The sequence below is a fragment of the Coptis chinensis genome, chromosome 7, assembly GCF_015680905.1.
Source record: "Coptis chinensis isolate HL-2020 chromosome 7, ASM1568090v1, whole genome shotgun sequence".
NCBI classification, from domain to species: Eukaryota; Viridiplantae; Streptophyta; class Magnoliopsida; order Ranunculales; family Ranunculaceae; genus Coptis; species Coptis chinensis.
The window spans coordinates 87006947-87024120 of record NC_141462.1 but is presented as its reverse complement, the minus strand read 5'-3'; the positions used below and the strand labels follow the sequence as shown (position 1 = coordinate 87024120).

The window sequence follows — 17174 nt, the reverse complement described above, 5'->3', positions numbered from 1 at the left end:
TAAAAAAACAAAAATAGCATAAACTGTAATATTGGCGTTTGGCAAGGGGCAAAAAAAAAAAAAATAATAATAATGACGTGATGATTATTTATTGTAAAGCCCTCCGTTTTTTTTTTTAAAGAAGTAAGATATATTCTTGTGGTGTAGAAGTGACTAGGCTGTGAATGGGTTTCGATAACCTGATAACCGATTCGAACCAAATCGATAAACAACAGTTTGGATTTTAATAATTTTGTTTGCTTTTTACCGACTCAAAATCGAATCGAACTAATAAAATATTGGTTTGGTTTTGAGTGGAGGATGTCCGAACCGATAAGATTGTATTCTAGTAATACTTTTAATTAATTTTGTATATATTTATCAATTGTGTGACTGAAATTAACCGAATTAATTTAGAATTTAATTAATTTTATAGTGTTCGGTTTAAAGTATAAATCAGTTTGCAATATATTTTATCACTTCGGTTCGGTTTCAGATAAAATATAATATTATCGGTTCGGTTTCGGATTCTCAATTTCTTATCGGTTCAGTTTCGGATTTTCTCTAATCCGACATAAACCGATCCATTGAGAGCTTAGAACTCTAGAAGTGACCAGTTACCGGACCTAAAAACATTCATCAGCTGGCTTTACCGAAAAAAAAAAAAAAAAAAAAAAAAAACACCCGACCAAAAAAATAATTGTTACTCTTCTCATTACCATCATCATCAGCAGCTCAAATTCATTGATTGAACAATCATAATAAAGTAATTGGAGAGACGGTAATAAAGATGGATTCACCAGCAGGAGTAAAATTTCTATGTACTTTCGGTGGAAGTATTTTGCCGAGACCACAAGATGGTAAATTAAGATACGTGGGTGGAGAAACGAGGATTGTAAGTTTACCAAAAGATATATTTTTTGAAGAACTCAACTTAAAAATGATAGAACTTTTTGAATCTGCTGTTATATTGAAGTATCAACAACCTGATAAAGATTTAGATGCTTTAGTTTCTGTTGTTAATGATGCTGATGTCATTAATATGATGGAAGAATATGATAAATTGGGTGGGAATGATGGGTTTACGAGGTTGAGACTATTTTTGTTTCCACAACATGAAACTCCTATGAATAATGACTTGGAACTATTTTTGTTTCCACAACATGAAACTCCTATGAATAATGACTTGGAAAAAGTGGGCAGTGGAAGCTCAATAGCCGTTGAAATGTCATTAGGTGAACTTGAAAGAAATAGAATGCGACGATTTTCAGAGGAGGATCTTACGAGCATTACTGACGACTTTAGTAGTCATATAGGTTCTGGTGGGTATGGAGATGTCTTTAAAGGTCAATTTCCTAATGGGGTAAAAGTAGCTGTTAAGAAACTGAAAAATATCGCCATGGATGTTTTGGAAAGCACATTCATGGCCGAAGTGAGAACAATGAGCAGTATTTCCCATCGTTATTTAGTTCGACTCTACGGGTATTGCTTTGAGACCGAAATGAAAGCACTTGTCTATGAGTACTTGGAGAATGGATCTCTGGACAAGATTTTGTATGAGAACCACCTTAATTTACCGTGGGAAAAGCTGTATGATATTGCAATTAACACAGCAAAAGGATTCTCTTATTTGCACGAGAGTTGCATTGATGAAATAGTTCACTATGACGTAAAGGCAGGTAATGTGCTCCTTGACAAAAATCTCCTTCCTAAGATTGCAGACTTCGGATTAGCTAAGATAACTTCAAGGGATTTGAGTCATATCTCTTTGATTGCATTTAGAGGAACCAGAAACTATGCTGCCCCAGAAATGTGGATGCAACTTCCAGCAACTTGCAAAAGTGATGTTTACAGCTTCGGAATGATGTTGTTTGAAGTTCTGGGCAGGAGGAGGAATCTGGATGGCCAAGATTGGTTTCCAGGGCAAGTTTGGGCAAAGTTCAGTAATGGAGAACTAGACAAAGTTTTGGACGACTGTGGTATTGAGGACGAGGATAAAGAAAATGCAAAAACTTTAACAATACTTGCGTTATGGTGTACTCAGCACATGCCCGATCACAGACCAACCATGAGCGAGGTGGTGCAAGTTCTTGAGGGGATCAAACAACTTCCACCGCCTCCCAATCCATTTTATCCGTATAGCGTCTCTTCAAGCACAAGCAGTCGGGGAAGCGTTTCCACAAACTCTAGTAGAAGACTCCCTTCACAATTTTTTCCAGTTGCCTCTCTCATTTCTGCTAAAAGGTACGACCATCACTAGCTATATATGAGACTTTTCTTTCTAAAATCAAGGGTTGTTGTATCAATTGAGCTTAAACATCTATTGTTTCTGAAAAACGAAGGCGAGGTACCCTCTAAATTGAGATTTAGTGCGAATTGAGTACATAACAAACTCCTGAACTAAGTTCTATGACAGTAAGGGTCCTATTGCTTAGGCATTCTAAAATAACTCTGAAATAATAACAGTGGAAAAATGTAACTCATGTAGATCTTCTATATAATATTTTTACTGGCTTGGTACTAGCCAAATTATCCTTTCCTTTTTCAGCCTGTATGAGAACAGAATTGAAGCCAGAGAAATGACTTCAAAATTTACAAGTATGGTCTTAACACATTTTCCAGAGAAATTACTTCAAAATTTGCCACTAGTTGTGAGTTATGACAAATTGACAAACAAGGCCTTACTCTTAGTGTGATGGAGTACTTTTCAGGTTCCAACTCTTGGATTTAATACACAGAGGAAGGTATAACCCACTTTTCAGGTATAACATTAGTGCTGTTGATTGTAAGTGGTTGTCTCTGGAGTTGAGTTCGAGCAATGATTGGAGTCGCTCCAAGTCTTCATTATTGATTGAAGCCCTTTGGAGCATGGCTCTTCGCGTCGGTGGCGGAATGGTGGCAAGGGGAAGTACATGGGGTGCTTGGTGAATATGACCATGAGGGGAGAACTGCTAAAAATTGGTGGTTCTCATTCATGTATTATGATTTGGTTTCCAAGTTTGAATTGCTTTGGAAACCAACTTCAAATTGGTTTTAGAAACAGACAGAACAGAACAAGGTGGTTTTGTATATGAGAGTAAATTTTGAGAACGTGAGATTTAAGGCAAACCACTGATTAGAATAGTATGTGAAACCAGCAAACAGTTTCGTCCTTTACTGTTTAGTAGCTGAGCTTGTAAACTTCTCCCTTTAATAGACTCCAACCTATCGATTCTGCCCTTGCATTAGGCAGCACACCAAACCACGTTATATACTGTGCTCTTTGCTATTGTCTGTGTTTCATTCTTCGTTATTGCTTTGTCGTTTTAGCATGTGATTTCAATATATATAACTGGTGATCCGTTTTTGCTTCCAATTTGCCCAACAGGGAGAACCCAGTGGGGTTATGGAAAAATGCAGTTGAGTACTCCATTTTAGAGAATGTAGCTGCAATGAAGATTCAACATGCCTTCCGCAACTATCAAACACGAATAAAGATAAGAGCTGCTGCGAGGATCCAATCAAAATTCCGATTAGAGAATGTAGCTGCAATGAAGATTCAACATGCCTTCTGCAACTATCAAACACGAATAAAGATAAGAGCTGCTGCGAGGATCCAATCAAAATTCCGATTAGAGAATGTAGCTGCAATGAAGATTCAACATGCCTTCCGCAACTATCAAACACGAATAAAGATAAGAGCTGCTGCGAGGATCCAATCAAAATTCCGTACTTGGAAGCTCCGGAAGGACTTTCTCAATATGCGTTTTGTCAAACACAGTGATAATTTTGTCAAGCACAGTGTTATATATTTGTGACCTTCATAGTATAGCTTTTAGGCTTGGTAATTCACTGCTCTCTCATCATATCCAGCAGTCTTCGAAGCAAGTTTCATGTTTCGATTCAGCTAAATTCATGCCAGCTTGCCATTTCATAACTAAAGTCCCTCAAATATGTAGCCTTTGCCGTTTTGTTGTCTATTCTCTTCTTTCTTTTCGAGTTGTTATTTAATCTTCTTGTACGTCTCCTATTCCAAATACAGGCTGTTTTCCGAGTGCACCAAGTACGGAGGCAGTACTGTATGAACCCTTTTCATCTGTCAGGATCGTTGAGAAAGCGATCCTTCGGTAGAGCCAAGGACAACAGGGGCTCCGTGGCCTTTAATTTGAAGTGACTGAGGTTGTGGCTTTGGAACAAAAACAAGGAAGTGGTGTGAAAGAGGATTTCTTCTGGATCAGCTGGAAGCAGGCAGAAGAACGTATTGAGCTCAGTTGTACGGGTGCAAGCCCAATTCTGATTGTACCGAGCTCAGCAGGATTATCGGAGGATGAAGATAGCATATGATCAGGTTAAGGTAGGTATGAGTGCAAAATTTTGAAGTTCTAGTTTTGTTGTTGTTTGAATTGTTGAATTTTTCTTGGTATGTTCCAGTTGAAAGAGCTTCTTCATTCTGAAGTGAGGATATCAACCTAAATCATTCCTGGTCATGCCATGATCCAAGGTGATTAGTAATGTTGATCAACCCACTTGTAAATTAATTGTTTCGACTGGTTGTGTACAGTTTGACATCTTAAGAAACTGAGCTGGTCATGCGTAGCACTTATCTAGCTCCATTAAGTTTGAAATAAAATTCTAATATTTGGGTCTTGGGAATTATCTACTCGTAGAATATTTAGGCACGTGGAGAACTGATTTTTGTGGAAAAGAGCAGAGGTGTACTGATCCTGAAATGTTGTTGACCCCAACTTCTGTGCTACGTAGGTACTAAGATAAGTTACTCTTTTGAAGCTCAAATTCTGCAAGCATTTTTGGTCCCCTTTTACGCATTCACTGTGACTGTCTCAACACAATCTGAAACCCCCATAGCAAGTGCCCATGAAGAAATATGAGAAAGATTGCAAATTCGAAATTGTATGTTCTTAGAACTACTTCTTGATATCTGACAAGAACATGAGCCTGCATAATACTTTATTACATAAATAAATAAATGGTTAGTTCTGAAATTTTGCAGATTTTCAGATAGAGACACAAGCTCGCACACTTGATACTCACTGAGAAGGTTTGATGTTATATGGAAAATCTTAATAACAAAGTGCCTTGGCTGGTTGGGTTTCACTAGATTTACTGTGAGTCTGTGAGCGGTAAGATCATCTACTGTGATACCGAACCCTTTTGTGATTTCTAAACATTGTTCAACTTTGCATGATAATGGTACGGTAATAAAACTTGGACTCCCTAGTCCCTAATTATTTATTGCTAAATCCTAAAAAAAATTATGGAACAAGCCAAGAGAAATTATGACAAGGCCCCACCGATGTCGTCAAAGCCGCACAGAAATCTCATGTTTGGCGACTCCAGCTCTAAACTGATTCAAACATGTTTGGCAAAACTCGTCTAAACTTTGATTAGTTGATTACTGATATATGGGCGGCTATTAATTAATTAACAAATAGATAGAGGTTTCCAATGGGACGAATAAAAACTTTGCCAAGTTATTTCCATCTCCTTTTATGTGATTTTGCTGGCGGAATCACGCTTTTCGTTTAAGTTATTCCAGATTTCAAATTCAAAGAAGATTCAGTCAGAGTCGGTGTCTAGGCAAAAATTAAAGATCAACCTATGAGTCAAATACTGTGTCTCTATGCCATAACCATATTAATTTGGCTCAGGTTAATATGGTTATTCTCGAAAAAAAAAATATTAACTTGGCTCAAAAAAATATTAATTTGGCTCGAGTCATCTACTATCTACTATCATTTTTCTCTATATTAAAGCAGAATACATCTTAGGTGGACAATCTCTCTTTTAGGTGGCGCAATCTTAAAGAGAAGAGCTGCTGATGGAGACTCTTTTGTGGGAAGAGATCCCCACGTCGGCTCCTTGGTGGGAAGAGATTTTCAAGGCAATTTTTTCTAATCCAGACTAACTAAAGTTTCCTAATCCTGATTGAATACTAACCAAAGTTTCTTATCACCATAAAAACTTCTAAATTGATTATCACAATTATTATCGTTCCTGTCTCTACCTCTTGGTCAAATCCAATAAATTTTGTTTTGTTTTTCCTGTTTCGGTTGATGTACTTCAATTTTGATTATTCTGTAACATCTAGTATGGGACTGTATCTCATCTTTCTGAAGTTTTGAAAAGTTATTTGTAGAGTTTAGTTTAGGTTTAATTGATAGAAGCGGTCATCGAGAACCATTAGAAAAGAAGAACATTCAGTTGACACAAAGAGAGGTAAATTTTTAAAAACTATCAGTTTCTAAATTTATTTTGTTATATTGATTTCAAATCTTTCAATGTATGAAATCTAATGTCACATGTCAGCGATGAATTATTAATTTGTAAGCTATTGTCTCATGGTAGCTGTAGAAAGTACTCTGAAGATGAATTCAAATTTAAATGCCACTTCGACAACCTTGAAGATGCATGGAAACTCAACATTAAGTTTTTTTATGAAGATATGAACTGTGCAAGATGATAAGTGGAATCTATAAATGAGCCCGGCTGTATCGCCCGTATTTAAAATACGTATTTAGTTATTAATTTATTAATTAAATTATTTATTTAAAAATTCACTGGATTGGATTTGGATATGTGCCCGATTTAAGGGCCACAGTGCGTGTTGGAAAAACCCAAACCAGTATATATAATCACATTATTCTAGAGAATAGGGCTTTTAGAGAATAAAAAATAATAAAAATAGAGGCAGAGCTAGAAACTCGTTTGCTAGAGCGTGGAGCGCGACAACTCGGACTCGGAGGAATTTCGTCGAGGTGTTCATTATTGTGAGTAGATATTTTATGAATTTTTATTTTATAAAATCTTCGTTACTGTCGATTTCTTTTCTGTTAAAATCTGTCGTGTTGTTAAAACTTAAAACTCTGAAATTCGATATTGAACTGTTGAACTGTTGAAACTCTTAAGTGATGGTTCATGAGGCGCGAGCCCCAAACCATCACTCTCTCGTTTATACTGTCAATCTGGGATAATGAGGTGGTGTGGGTTTTTGTTATTTGAACTGGGGTATAATGTTATTGGTTGATTGAAATTGGTGGTTGAACTGTCGGGGGGGGTTGTCGGGATTGAAACCGGAATTGGGGGTCGCCGGCTATGAAACACCAAACCGCTTTTTCGATCTCCGCCCGAATTGATGGGGGTTGAACTCGTATAGCCGTGGTTAAGATTGGTTTAGGATTGGTTGTTGTTGGGAAGTGTCGGATAGGTGTTTTGACGCTGGGGGGAGGTGTTGTTGAAGCTTGAGTGTTTGTTAATGGCGGCTCGCCCAAACACTCCAGTAAAATGTGTTGAACTGTTTTTCGGTGGTTGTGTGGTGAATTGATGATGGGTTGAAGTGGGGGAGTGTAATAGAGTGAGGAGGCAGCTGTTAAATCTTGATGAACCATTAATGGAGATCGAAATATTGTAGATCTAGGTTTGATGAAATATAGGGATTGAATGATTTGGGATTTGTGCTTTTGTTAAAGTTGGTTGGTTTTTGCCAAGGGCAAAAACCGATATGATGAAGTGGGAGGAGAAGGAGAACCTGACTTGGTGGCTAGTGGTGGAGGAGAAGCATGAGGAAGAAGATGACCGGCTGGGCTTGGGCCTGGGTCGGTTTCTCTTGGGCCTTGGGCTTAGCTAGGTTAAGTGGTTGGGCCTTAGCTAGGTGAAGTGGTTGGGCCTTAGCTAGTTTAAGTGTTGGGCCTATTTCATTTTAAGTTGTTTTGGGCCAGTTCAGTTTAAAGTTTTTTGACCGGTTTCAGTTAAATTTTTAGGCCGAACCCATTTGTGTTTCGGGCCAGTTCAGTTGAAGTTTTTGGGCCTAAACACTAGTTAGTTATTGGGCCGGATTAATCCTTTGTTGTGGACCAGTTTTAGTTTAAGTGTTGGGCCGGTTTCAGTTAAATTTTTAGGGGTCGAACCCATTGGCGTTTTGAGCCAGTTTCTAATTTTGGTTTTTGGGCTGGTCATATAACTTAAAATAGATCTAATTACGTCTTTAAATGTTTAGACTTTCGGGTTCTAAGGTTTGGGCTTGGCCCGTTGGGTCCGAACCATTATCTTAGGCATGAGCTCATGAGCCATGTACATTGACCTTAGCAATGAACCATGGCGACGACCCTGAACCTGTCGAACATGGAAACGACAGTTTGACTTTGACAATGACAGTTTGACTTTGACTTTGACTTTGACCGTTGACTGTGGAATGCTGACTTTTTCCAGTTTTTTAACATGTTTAAGAATATGGACAAATATAGTAATAAAATATTATCGAAAATTGTATAACTTTGTTTGTCATTATCTAATTAAGATTTGACGTGAGTAGTGTGTAAATCATATATATATTGGGCTTTGATTGTGGACTGTGGACTGTTTAATTGTGTTACATTTTATGTTGTAAATTGTATGGACAAATCCAATGCTAAAATGCTGTGGAAGCTTGTATAAATTTGGTGGTTATTATCTAATTAAGATTTGACGTTGATATTATGACATTATATAATATGTTGGAATATATATATTAAATGCAATAATTTTGGAGACATAAATGTATAAACGCTCCATTATTTTATATGTGAGATGCTACTATGAGGTAGTATAGTATGTGTGGATATTTTCCCACGGGATTGTGGCTTAGTGCAATAATATATTGGCACGTGAAAGAATGAAAGTGGTTATGAGATATAATTAAGATATTTCTAAATATTGTGGCTTAGTGCAATAAGGTATTTGACCTACACATGATATAGTGGAATTATTATGAGTCATAGATGTATGACACCTGAATAAATTACGTAACGAAAATCCTAGAACCTAGCTACCACAACTCATGTGATTTGCCCTGTGTGGGCGTGTGTAATTTGATTGAGCCCTTCTGGCGTTTCAGTGAATCTGAATGGCCTTCGGGCTAAAAGTAATTTGATTGGCCCTTCGGCGTTTTGGTGAATCTGAATGGCCTTCGGGCATAAGTAATGTGATTGGCCCCTTCGGCGTTTCGCCAATTAAAATTTGAATGGCCCCTTCCGGGCGAACCCGAATAGTGGCGATACTTGCATAATGGCTTCCGTGTGAGGGGTTTACGGGTGCGCGGCATCCCGCCGGGATAGTTACGCACGGAGTGGTTCATTATATAAGGGGAGGCATGTGGATGTACATGTTCGGCGTTGGGAAGCGATTGTGGTAGCCAAGGAAACTAGGTAAGACATAGATACGACGCGATTTTAGGAACACACAAAGAAAGCCTTAATTAATATAATTATGGTAATATGTTGGTTAATGATATATCTTTAGATAGATGATTGTATATGCTTTGCTGGTTATAGTTTAGTTCTAAGGCGCCTCGTGGAGGAACTAAATGCCTTTTTATTATGCGTATAGTTTGTTGTGTGGTTAGTGGGAAGTTAAGGCGCCTTAGGGGAGGAATTACCTGCCTTAATTAATATACTTAAGGATGTTGTATTAGTCGTTGAAAATTAAGGCGCCTCAGTGGAGGAACTACCTGCCTTAATTAATATACTTAAGGATGTTGTATTAGTCGTTGAAAGTTAAGGTGCCTTAGTGGAGGAACTACCTTCCTTAATTAATATACTTAAGGATGTTGTATTAGTCGTTGAAAGTTAAGGCGCCTTGGTGGAGGAACTAACTGCCGTATGATTTGTGTATATGTATATATATATGTTGTGTTTTAGAGCTACTCACACCAGCATTTTTATAATGCTGACCCGATTTGCATGTTTGCTTATCGGGTGTGTTCATTAAATGAACATAGTTGATAAGTCTTGACAGGTTTAGTGGTGAAGAAGATTGGTTGCTGCTTGTGGTTTGCGTTAGCGTTGCATTTCAAGATAGACTTTGTTTTCCTTTGAGGTGATATAGATTTTCAGTTGAGATAAATTTATTTGCATTTTTCATTTGTTAATTTTTGTAATGAAGAGGACTTTTGTTTAAGTTAAAAATTTTTATTGGGTTTTTATTATCCGCATGTTTAAACTGTTTATGGGTTTTTGGGAGTGGAGAGTGTGTCACACCTCGGAGATCGAAGAGTCAGGAACAAATAATGTTTTTCCGAATTCTGTCGAAATTCGGAGTGTGACACCGGCCATATGGCCGAGTCCAAAACTTTGTCTATATACTAAAGCAGAGACTTTTAAGAGAGATTTTTTTTTCTCTTAGTTGGCACTCTAATATGAGAGATAGCCTTTTATCTCAATTTCCACTTTCCAAAAGAGTGTTTGCACATAGATCTACTTGTGATTAATAGATTTTTGTGGCACTCTAATATGAGAAATAATATTTTCTCTCTCCTACGTGGATTTTTACAATGCTTTATACCATGCCACATGGACTATTTAGAGAGTTTGATTCAATTTCCACTTTCCAAAAGAGTGATTGCATATGGATCTACTTACAATTAATATAACTCTACCATATGGTTTCCTATTTTAGTATAACTCCCCCTACTTAAGTGCAATTCAAATTAGTATGTATATTTATTTCCTAAAACATAATTATTTTTAACTAGTTATTATTTCCTCAAAAATATGAAAGAAATTACCCACAAATTATGCACGTATAAAGAATATATCAAATATTTCCTAAAAAATGGGAAACATGATCTTATTACCCCCACAAATTATGTATTTTTCTTTAATGTTGGAATTAAAGATCAACATAAGCCATTTAATAAGACGTAAATCTGAAGCTCTCTCCTAAAAATCTTAAAATAATTAGAAGTTTCGGAGCAACAAAATCAACCAGGGATTACGCCCAAACACAAAGCCCAATAATAGTTTTGCCCCAAGTCCACCCTAAATTTTAATTACAAATTTAAGGAAAACCGTCAGCAATCTCCATTAATAATTTTGATTTTAGGACAAATCTTCATTAATCATTTCGACTCAAGGGCAAACCGGGATTTATATATGACAATATAAAATTACAAGAAATTTATAACACCCCGTCTTTTTATTTGTTTTTCCTATAATAATAATAATAATAATAATAGATAAAACTAAATATATGATAACTATCAGCTTAGGGATAAAAGTCCCGTAAGTAAATAGATAAGTGTTATCCTTGTTTTTCGGTGAGGTTTTTAAAACTAATAAAAAAAGGAGTTTTCTTACGTAGAGTTTTTGGAAAAAAACACAGAGAGTTTTACACAGAAAAAAATAAGAGACGGAAGGGAGAGTAACACCCGTTAGTGGATTGTTGTTGGAGAGTAAAAAGAAAAGGGTTTTGAACAAGGAAGATCGTCTTTTTCGCGCGACAGTCGACTTCGATCTTTCGGGGTTTTTCCGCTTTCGGAAAGCTGTTCGGTTTATAAACTGTGAGTAGATATATTATGTTTTGATAAAGTTCTCATTGTTTACTGTAGATTGCATGAGGATGGAACCAATATGATTTTTTACTGTTCATATAATGTTGTATGAGTCTGATTTAGACTGTATACTATTTAGTCTTAACTACGTATGCAATTTTGAATAACCGTCTCTCTCCGGAAAACTTAAAATGAGGGTATTAAATTGATGATGGCTGCTGTAAAAAAACAGTGGTCGACTTATGTATTGGCTACGCGTTTTCGCCAAAGAACCAAATTGTCATGAACTGATATACTGTTGTTCTACTGTTGTGGTGTGGGTTGTTTGTTTTGATTTGGTTGATGTCGGGGGTTTAGAATCGGTGGTTGGGTGCTATTGGGTTGAAATTGGGTGTGCTGTTAAAGCTCTGAAGGAGCGTTAATGGTGATGCGTTAATGAAGGCGCGAACTCAAATTGTATTGTTTGATTTTGTTGTTTGTTTTGGGTGGGTTATGATGTGGTTCTAGTATGGAACTATGTTGGTGATTGGAGAGTTGATTTCGTAGTGGGTTGGGGTTGTTGAAGCTCCAGAGAAGCCATTAGTGGCAGTCGATCCCGATTTACACAGTATAAGGGAATTGAGATTGGTTGGTATAGGTATGTACGGGTTTTCAAAAAGAATCAAACCGCTAGGTTAAAAAGTGGTGGCGAGCGGTGGCTGGTGGTGGAGACGCTGGAGAGTGTGAGAGAGGAAGATGAACAGTGATTTTTGTTGTTGGGCTTGGGCCGAATTTCGTGGGTGGGCTTGAATGTTTAATTTTTGAATTTTCATTTTTGGCCTTAAGTTTTAGACTTTGGGCCTTAGGCTTTGAGCTTTTGGGTTAGAGGAGTTTAGGTCTGGTTGACTGTTGTTGACCTGGCTGGTTGACTGCTGTTGACCATTGGCAGGTTGACTTTGACTGTTGACCAGGGTTGACTTTGACAAGTTGACCCACTTTGATTTTTAACTCGGATTATGATTCGGTCTATTAGGATAGGTCTAGGGCTATTAGCATGCTTGGCTTTAGGCTAAGACCTTTCTATATATACTTGTATACGTGTATTAACTACTATGTGATATTTCAGTCTTTTGTGATATACAACGTTATGATACTTAGACATCCATATAATTAATAACGTGTAAACCAAAAAAATACAAGAAACAAGATACTCCTTCAATTCGTTCTCTGAAATAATATATGCAATAAAGTTCAATAATGCGTAAACAAATTTACCGCACCCTTTTAGAACTCTCCACGCCTCAAGTTTTGGAAATGAGTTTTATGACTGATGATGTCATATGCTAGGTGGGCATTTATTGAATGTGCCATAAATGACCCGTTAGCGTTATAAATGGGTATTCATTGAATGTGCCATGAATGACCCGGGTATTCATTGAATGTGCCATGAATGACCAGATTGTTTGGACTTCCCTAAAGAGGAACTAAGGTATTCACCTTGCTGGTTAGTTGTATTCCTTGAGTGTACGGGAATGTAGGGTTGGGTTTTCCTTGAATGTGGTAGGAATGACCCAGGGCATTCATTGAATGTGCCATGAATGGCTCGTTAGTGATATGATAGGTATTCCTTGAATGTGGCGGGAATGACCTAAGGTATTCATTGAATGTGTCATGAATGACCTGAGTTTTATGCCTTAAGAGGTTGTGAAATATGTGTATGAAATCCCAGAGATGGCTATGATATTGTGGTATTCGGTGGGAGAGAGAGGCACATAGAAATGTGTGTTTTGGCAAATGTGTGGAGTGCAAATCGTGGAGTAGGTACTAAAGGGTGGGTGTATAAGAAAAGTAATTGATTAATTGATAAGAGAAATTGATTTGATTATGCGAGTGTGTATGGGCTTACATTTGAATACATATAGGATATGTACATATGTTATATAAAATTACTAACTTTCTTTTGCATGAGGGTAGGACTTAATAATATTTTGTGCAGGAACGCGGTCCTACCCTTATACCGTATTGGATATCGGTAAGTTTTAATTCAATTACTTAGTTATTAAAACGAGTTATTATAATGAGTTATATAAATGGAAGTTTTGCTTGGGAAGAAACTATGCCGGTTGAGATGACGAAACTACCTGTCTTCCAAGCTGAGAATGATTAGGTTATGATAGATTTAAAGTGTTAGTTTGATAAGTAAAGTCTGGAAATGTTTATATGTGGTTAGTCTACTCATACCAGCAAATTCCATTTTGCTGACCCATGTTTGCTTAATTTTGGCAACGTGGGTGTGTTCTTGGGAACATAGGTGGAAGGCAGTGGAACCGCGGCGTGTGATTTGGATTTTTGCCTGGAGCAGTCAGTTAGTCCTTTTATTAGGTCCGATTCTTATTAGAAGGATGTAATAACGTAGTTTACATTTCAGCATGGCTTGAGAATAAGATATTGAAGACTTTTATTCTTAGAAGTTTGTTTGATGTTTTGTTTGGACGAAAGATAGCTTAATAAAGTGATGGCGGTTAATTATGGGGATTATGTAATTCTAAGTTGATTCTGTTATGATATGGCTTTTATGGGTTTTTGTATGTGTTGTATTCACCCCGTCATAATCTGGGTTTTTAAACAAGTGAACATAGTGATGTTTGAGATATTTATATTTCAAATCTTCACTTTGTTATTGTTTAGAAATTTGGGTTGTGACAAAATTGGTCCCAAGACCCATTTTCGGGTGAAAATCACTCTCAAAGCCAGTGTTATGAAAATACAAATTGACCGGAAACTAACAGAACACGGTGATCGTGAAAAGAACAATATTAAATATGCATTGATTTCCATTCTCAACAACATAAATAGACTTCATATTATTATTCTAAAACTATTTATTTGCAGCATAAACCACATGTATACAGACATATCACATCGCATTATCTTACCCCCAATGGTATTAGCAATTTAGCTGAAAAGCACAAAATCTGGGTGAGAGGATGTCTTCATAAAATTATAGGCATTGACTCCACCAAAATAAATGTGCATAATGGAACTGTAAATGAAACGCATTCATTAAATTCAAAGTTGTAAAAGAATGACCATTGTATTGAATTAAGCAAGACTTGGCACCAAGACATCTCCACCCATGTGAATAGATTTTGATCTTTCATGTTGGAATTAAAGAAAATAATATCATTATTGTTGTGGCCAAGTAACATCATTGCCAATTAAGTAATCTTTTGATCGGAACCAAAAATTAAGCAAACAAAATTGTGTTGCCTAGTGTATGAGTGGAAAACACAAAACGGGACTCAATTAGAGAAATTGTGTGTTTTTAAAAATCATGAAAAAAGTCTAGAAACTATGTTCTGTACGTGTATAGGTTCTATCTTAACATAAAATCCATTTGACATAACATCACAAAAACCTTTACTGAAAATGGGACTTTTGTTTGGACTTAGCTTCAAAGGGGTTTAGGGAATGGGACATATGGGATAGATTGATGATAGGCGCAATTGAGCATAGAATACACTTGGTCCAAATAAATACCTATTTTGAAGTATTGACAGGTGGCCAGAATACCACTAGAGATGAGATCGACCAACTGTACGTAACTTGGAAAAATACCATAATTTATTCAAAATCTATAAGAAAGAAATAAAGAAGAAGATAAATTGAGTATGGAAAATACACAAGGATCAAAGACTCTTAATTGTTGAGATGGCCAAAAAAATTTGAATTAAGCTATCAAGTTTAATATTAATTAAGGGGACTAGGGGAGATAAAAAAAAAACTTGGATATTTTGTACTTATAACTTATAACTTACTATTTATAGCTTATAAGTTATTACTACTATAAGTGTTTGCTATAGTTTGTACCTACATAGATTAATTGTGATGTATTAGTTGGGGTGTTAATGTGTGGTACGTGTCAGGAGTTGCTACCAAATGCGTAGTTAAATCCTATTGTATATTGGAGGGTTTAACTAAAGCATCACATTTTGTGCTTGAATTAGATTGGAAAATTTTTAAATGTAAAATCTATCAAAATGAAGCATATCCTGTTAGGAAACTCTCGATCTATATGGGAAGTTTAAATCTTATTAACCTTAGAATATCTAAAAGATCCCGAGCGTATGCCCGGCCGGATCCAAAACAAGCTTTTCAAGTCAATAATGTTCTGATAAGTATATTTTCAAATGCTATCATCTTTTCAATTTGCATTATTCCCTGACCATCTTAAACGCGAGTTGATAAAGCTAGGTGTTAGAAATTTCAGATACAAGTAACATCAAATAAGGATTTTTTTTTTCTCCTAAATCGATCAGGTGGGTACTAAGTGCACATACACTTATGTTGGTCATGTAGTTACACGTATAACATGATCGAGCTGTAGGCAATTACTCATAAAGCAACCCTTAGAATGTGCAGAAACATTGGCAGTATATGTGATTTGGATCAGACATAATAAGTTGAAACAAGGTTGTAGTGGAGAATACATAAACGACTATTGAAGAATTATAACCCATGGAGAACGGCAGTTAGCAATATTAGGAAGCACTCGGGACTCAGCAACATAAACCAAGTCCATTCTTCTTTCTGGATGAAGCATTAGGCCATAATATGTTATTGACTAAATTTTTACTATATTATGAAGAACCCGAGTCACACCAATTAAAGAAGCACAACGATAAGATTTGCCTATCCTAGAATTTATGTGTGTGATCTAAACTAAGGTACACTAAATGTTTTTGTACTACATACTTTTGTTTTTTTAAAATTAATTTGCTAACTAACAGTAGATTTGTCAAATTAAAGATCGTCATTTAGGTTGACAAGTCATTAGTCTTGAACGAGTTGATAAAGCTAGGTGTTAGAACTTCCATATACAAATAGCATCAAATAAGGATTTTTAATTTTTTTTTTCTCCTTGATCAGGAAGGTGCTAAGTGTTTACCAAAAAAAAAGTAGGTGTCAAGTGCACAAAGCCACACACACACTTATGTTAATTTGAGTCCAGTTGCATAGCACACTTATGTTGGTCATGTGTAGTTGCACCTATTACATGATCGAGTAGAAGGAAATCCTTAACAAGTGCAGAGAATGTTGGCAGTGTATGTGATTTGGACAAGACACACTAAGTCGAGACAAATTTGCAGTGGAGAATACATAACCAAGTTTGGAGCACATAGAGAACGATAGCTAGCAATATTAGGAAGCACTCAGGACTCAGTAACAGATATGTTATAATAGAATAATGTGTTAAATGAGCGAGAAATATGAGTGTGCAGTGAGTGTATGGTCAAAAGAATTAATTACTACTTATTATGGAATTCAATGAGTAATAATATGCGTAGGGGATGAGTTTGGTTTGAGGACAACGACTGGACATGAAAAAACTTAACATGGTCTTAATCTAAAGGTGTTGTACATCCAAGCTCAATGCCTAAAGTAGAGCTCAAGGCTTTCAATGTCATGTTTGAAATTCAGAAACAGAAGATATGCACTAAAAACCTTACGCACAAGTTTGAAACAGAAAACTACTTATGGTGTGTTGAAATCTATGGAATATTTAGTGTGATAGAAAGAAAAAAAAATGAAAAGAAATTTGTTGGATTGGCACAATGTTGGTTATGAGTTATGAGGGACTTTGAGCAACAAATAAATAAGGTCATATATCTATCTCTTAATAAGAATTGAAGTAGCAACTTAGTTCTGAAAATGATTTCAATCTGTCAGTGTAATATAATATACATAATGGTGTGGCAGCATATGCAAGGGAGTCACTCAGATCAAATGTAGGTGAAGATATTGTATATGACACTTTCAAAACTAAGATCACTAATGCTATTTTAAAGTTGCAAAGTTGTTAGCTTAATTACTCACAAGGGCAGCTTGAGACAATTGGGGATCCTAAGCAAAG

At 36.3% G+C, this 17174-nt stretch overlaps 1 protein-coding gene across 7 annotated transcripts; it reads left to right on the top strand.

The window, feature by feature from the left end:
• The first annotated feature begins 606 nt into the window (after window positions 1-606).
• Window positions 607-9943, top strand: LOC147489646 (uncharacterized). Of its 7 annotated transcripts, XR_015202464.1 has the most exons (7): window positions 607-2223; window positions 3347-3802; window positions 4001-4312; window positions 4390-4459; window positions 4720-4869; window positions 4970-6746; window positions 9731-9943. XR_015202464.1 is itself a non-coding variant. In XM_086573171.1 (3 exons), exons 1-2 carry the CDS (start codon window positions 770-772, stop codon window positions 3774-3776), a joined length of 1884 nt encoding a protein of 627 aa, XP_086429297.1. In that variant the 5' UTR covers window positions 607-769; the 3' UTR covers window positions 3777-3802; window positions 4001-4605. The 7 variants fall into 7 exon arrangements, 2 of the variants coding, with proteins under 2 accessions (XP_086429297.1, XP_086429296.1); XR_015202462.1 differs by having other exon boundaries at window positions 608-2223; window positions 3347-4312; XR_015202460.1 differs by having other exon boundaries at window positions 608-2223; window positions 3347-4459.
• The last annotated feature ends 7231 nt before the right edge of the window (window positions 9944-17174 follow it).

Excerpts from the sequence above, each read along its gene's own strand:
- LOC147489646 (XM_086573171.1), top strand. The coding sequence starts at position 770 with ATGGATTCACCAGCAGGAGTAAAATTTCTATGTACTTTCGGTGGAAGT. Across the intron at positions 2,224-3,346 it reads TCTCTCATTTCTGCTAAAAG|GGAGAACCCAGTGGGGTTAT; the intron begins GTACGACCATCA and ends TTTGCCCAACAG.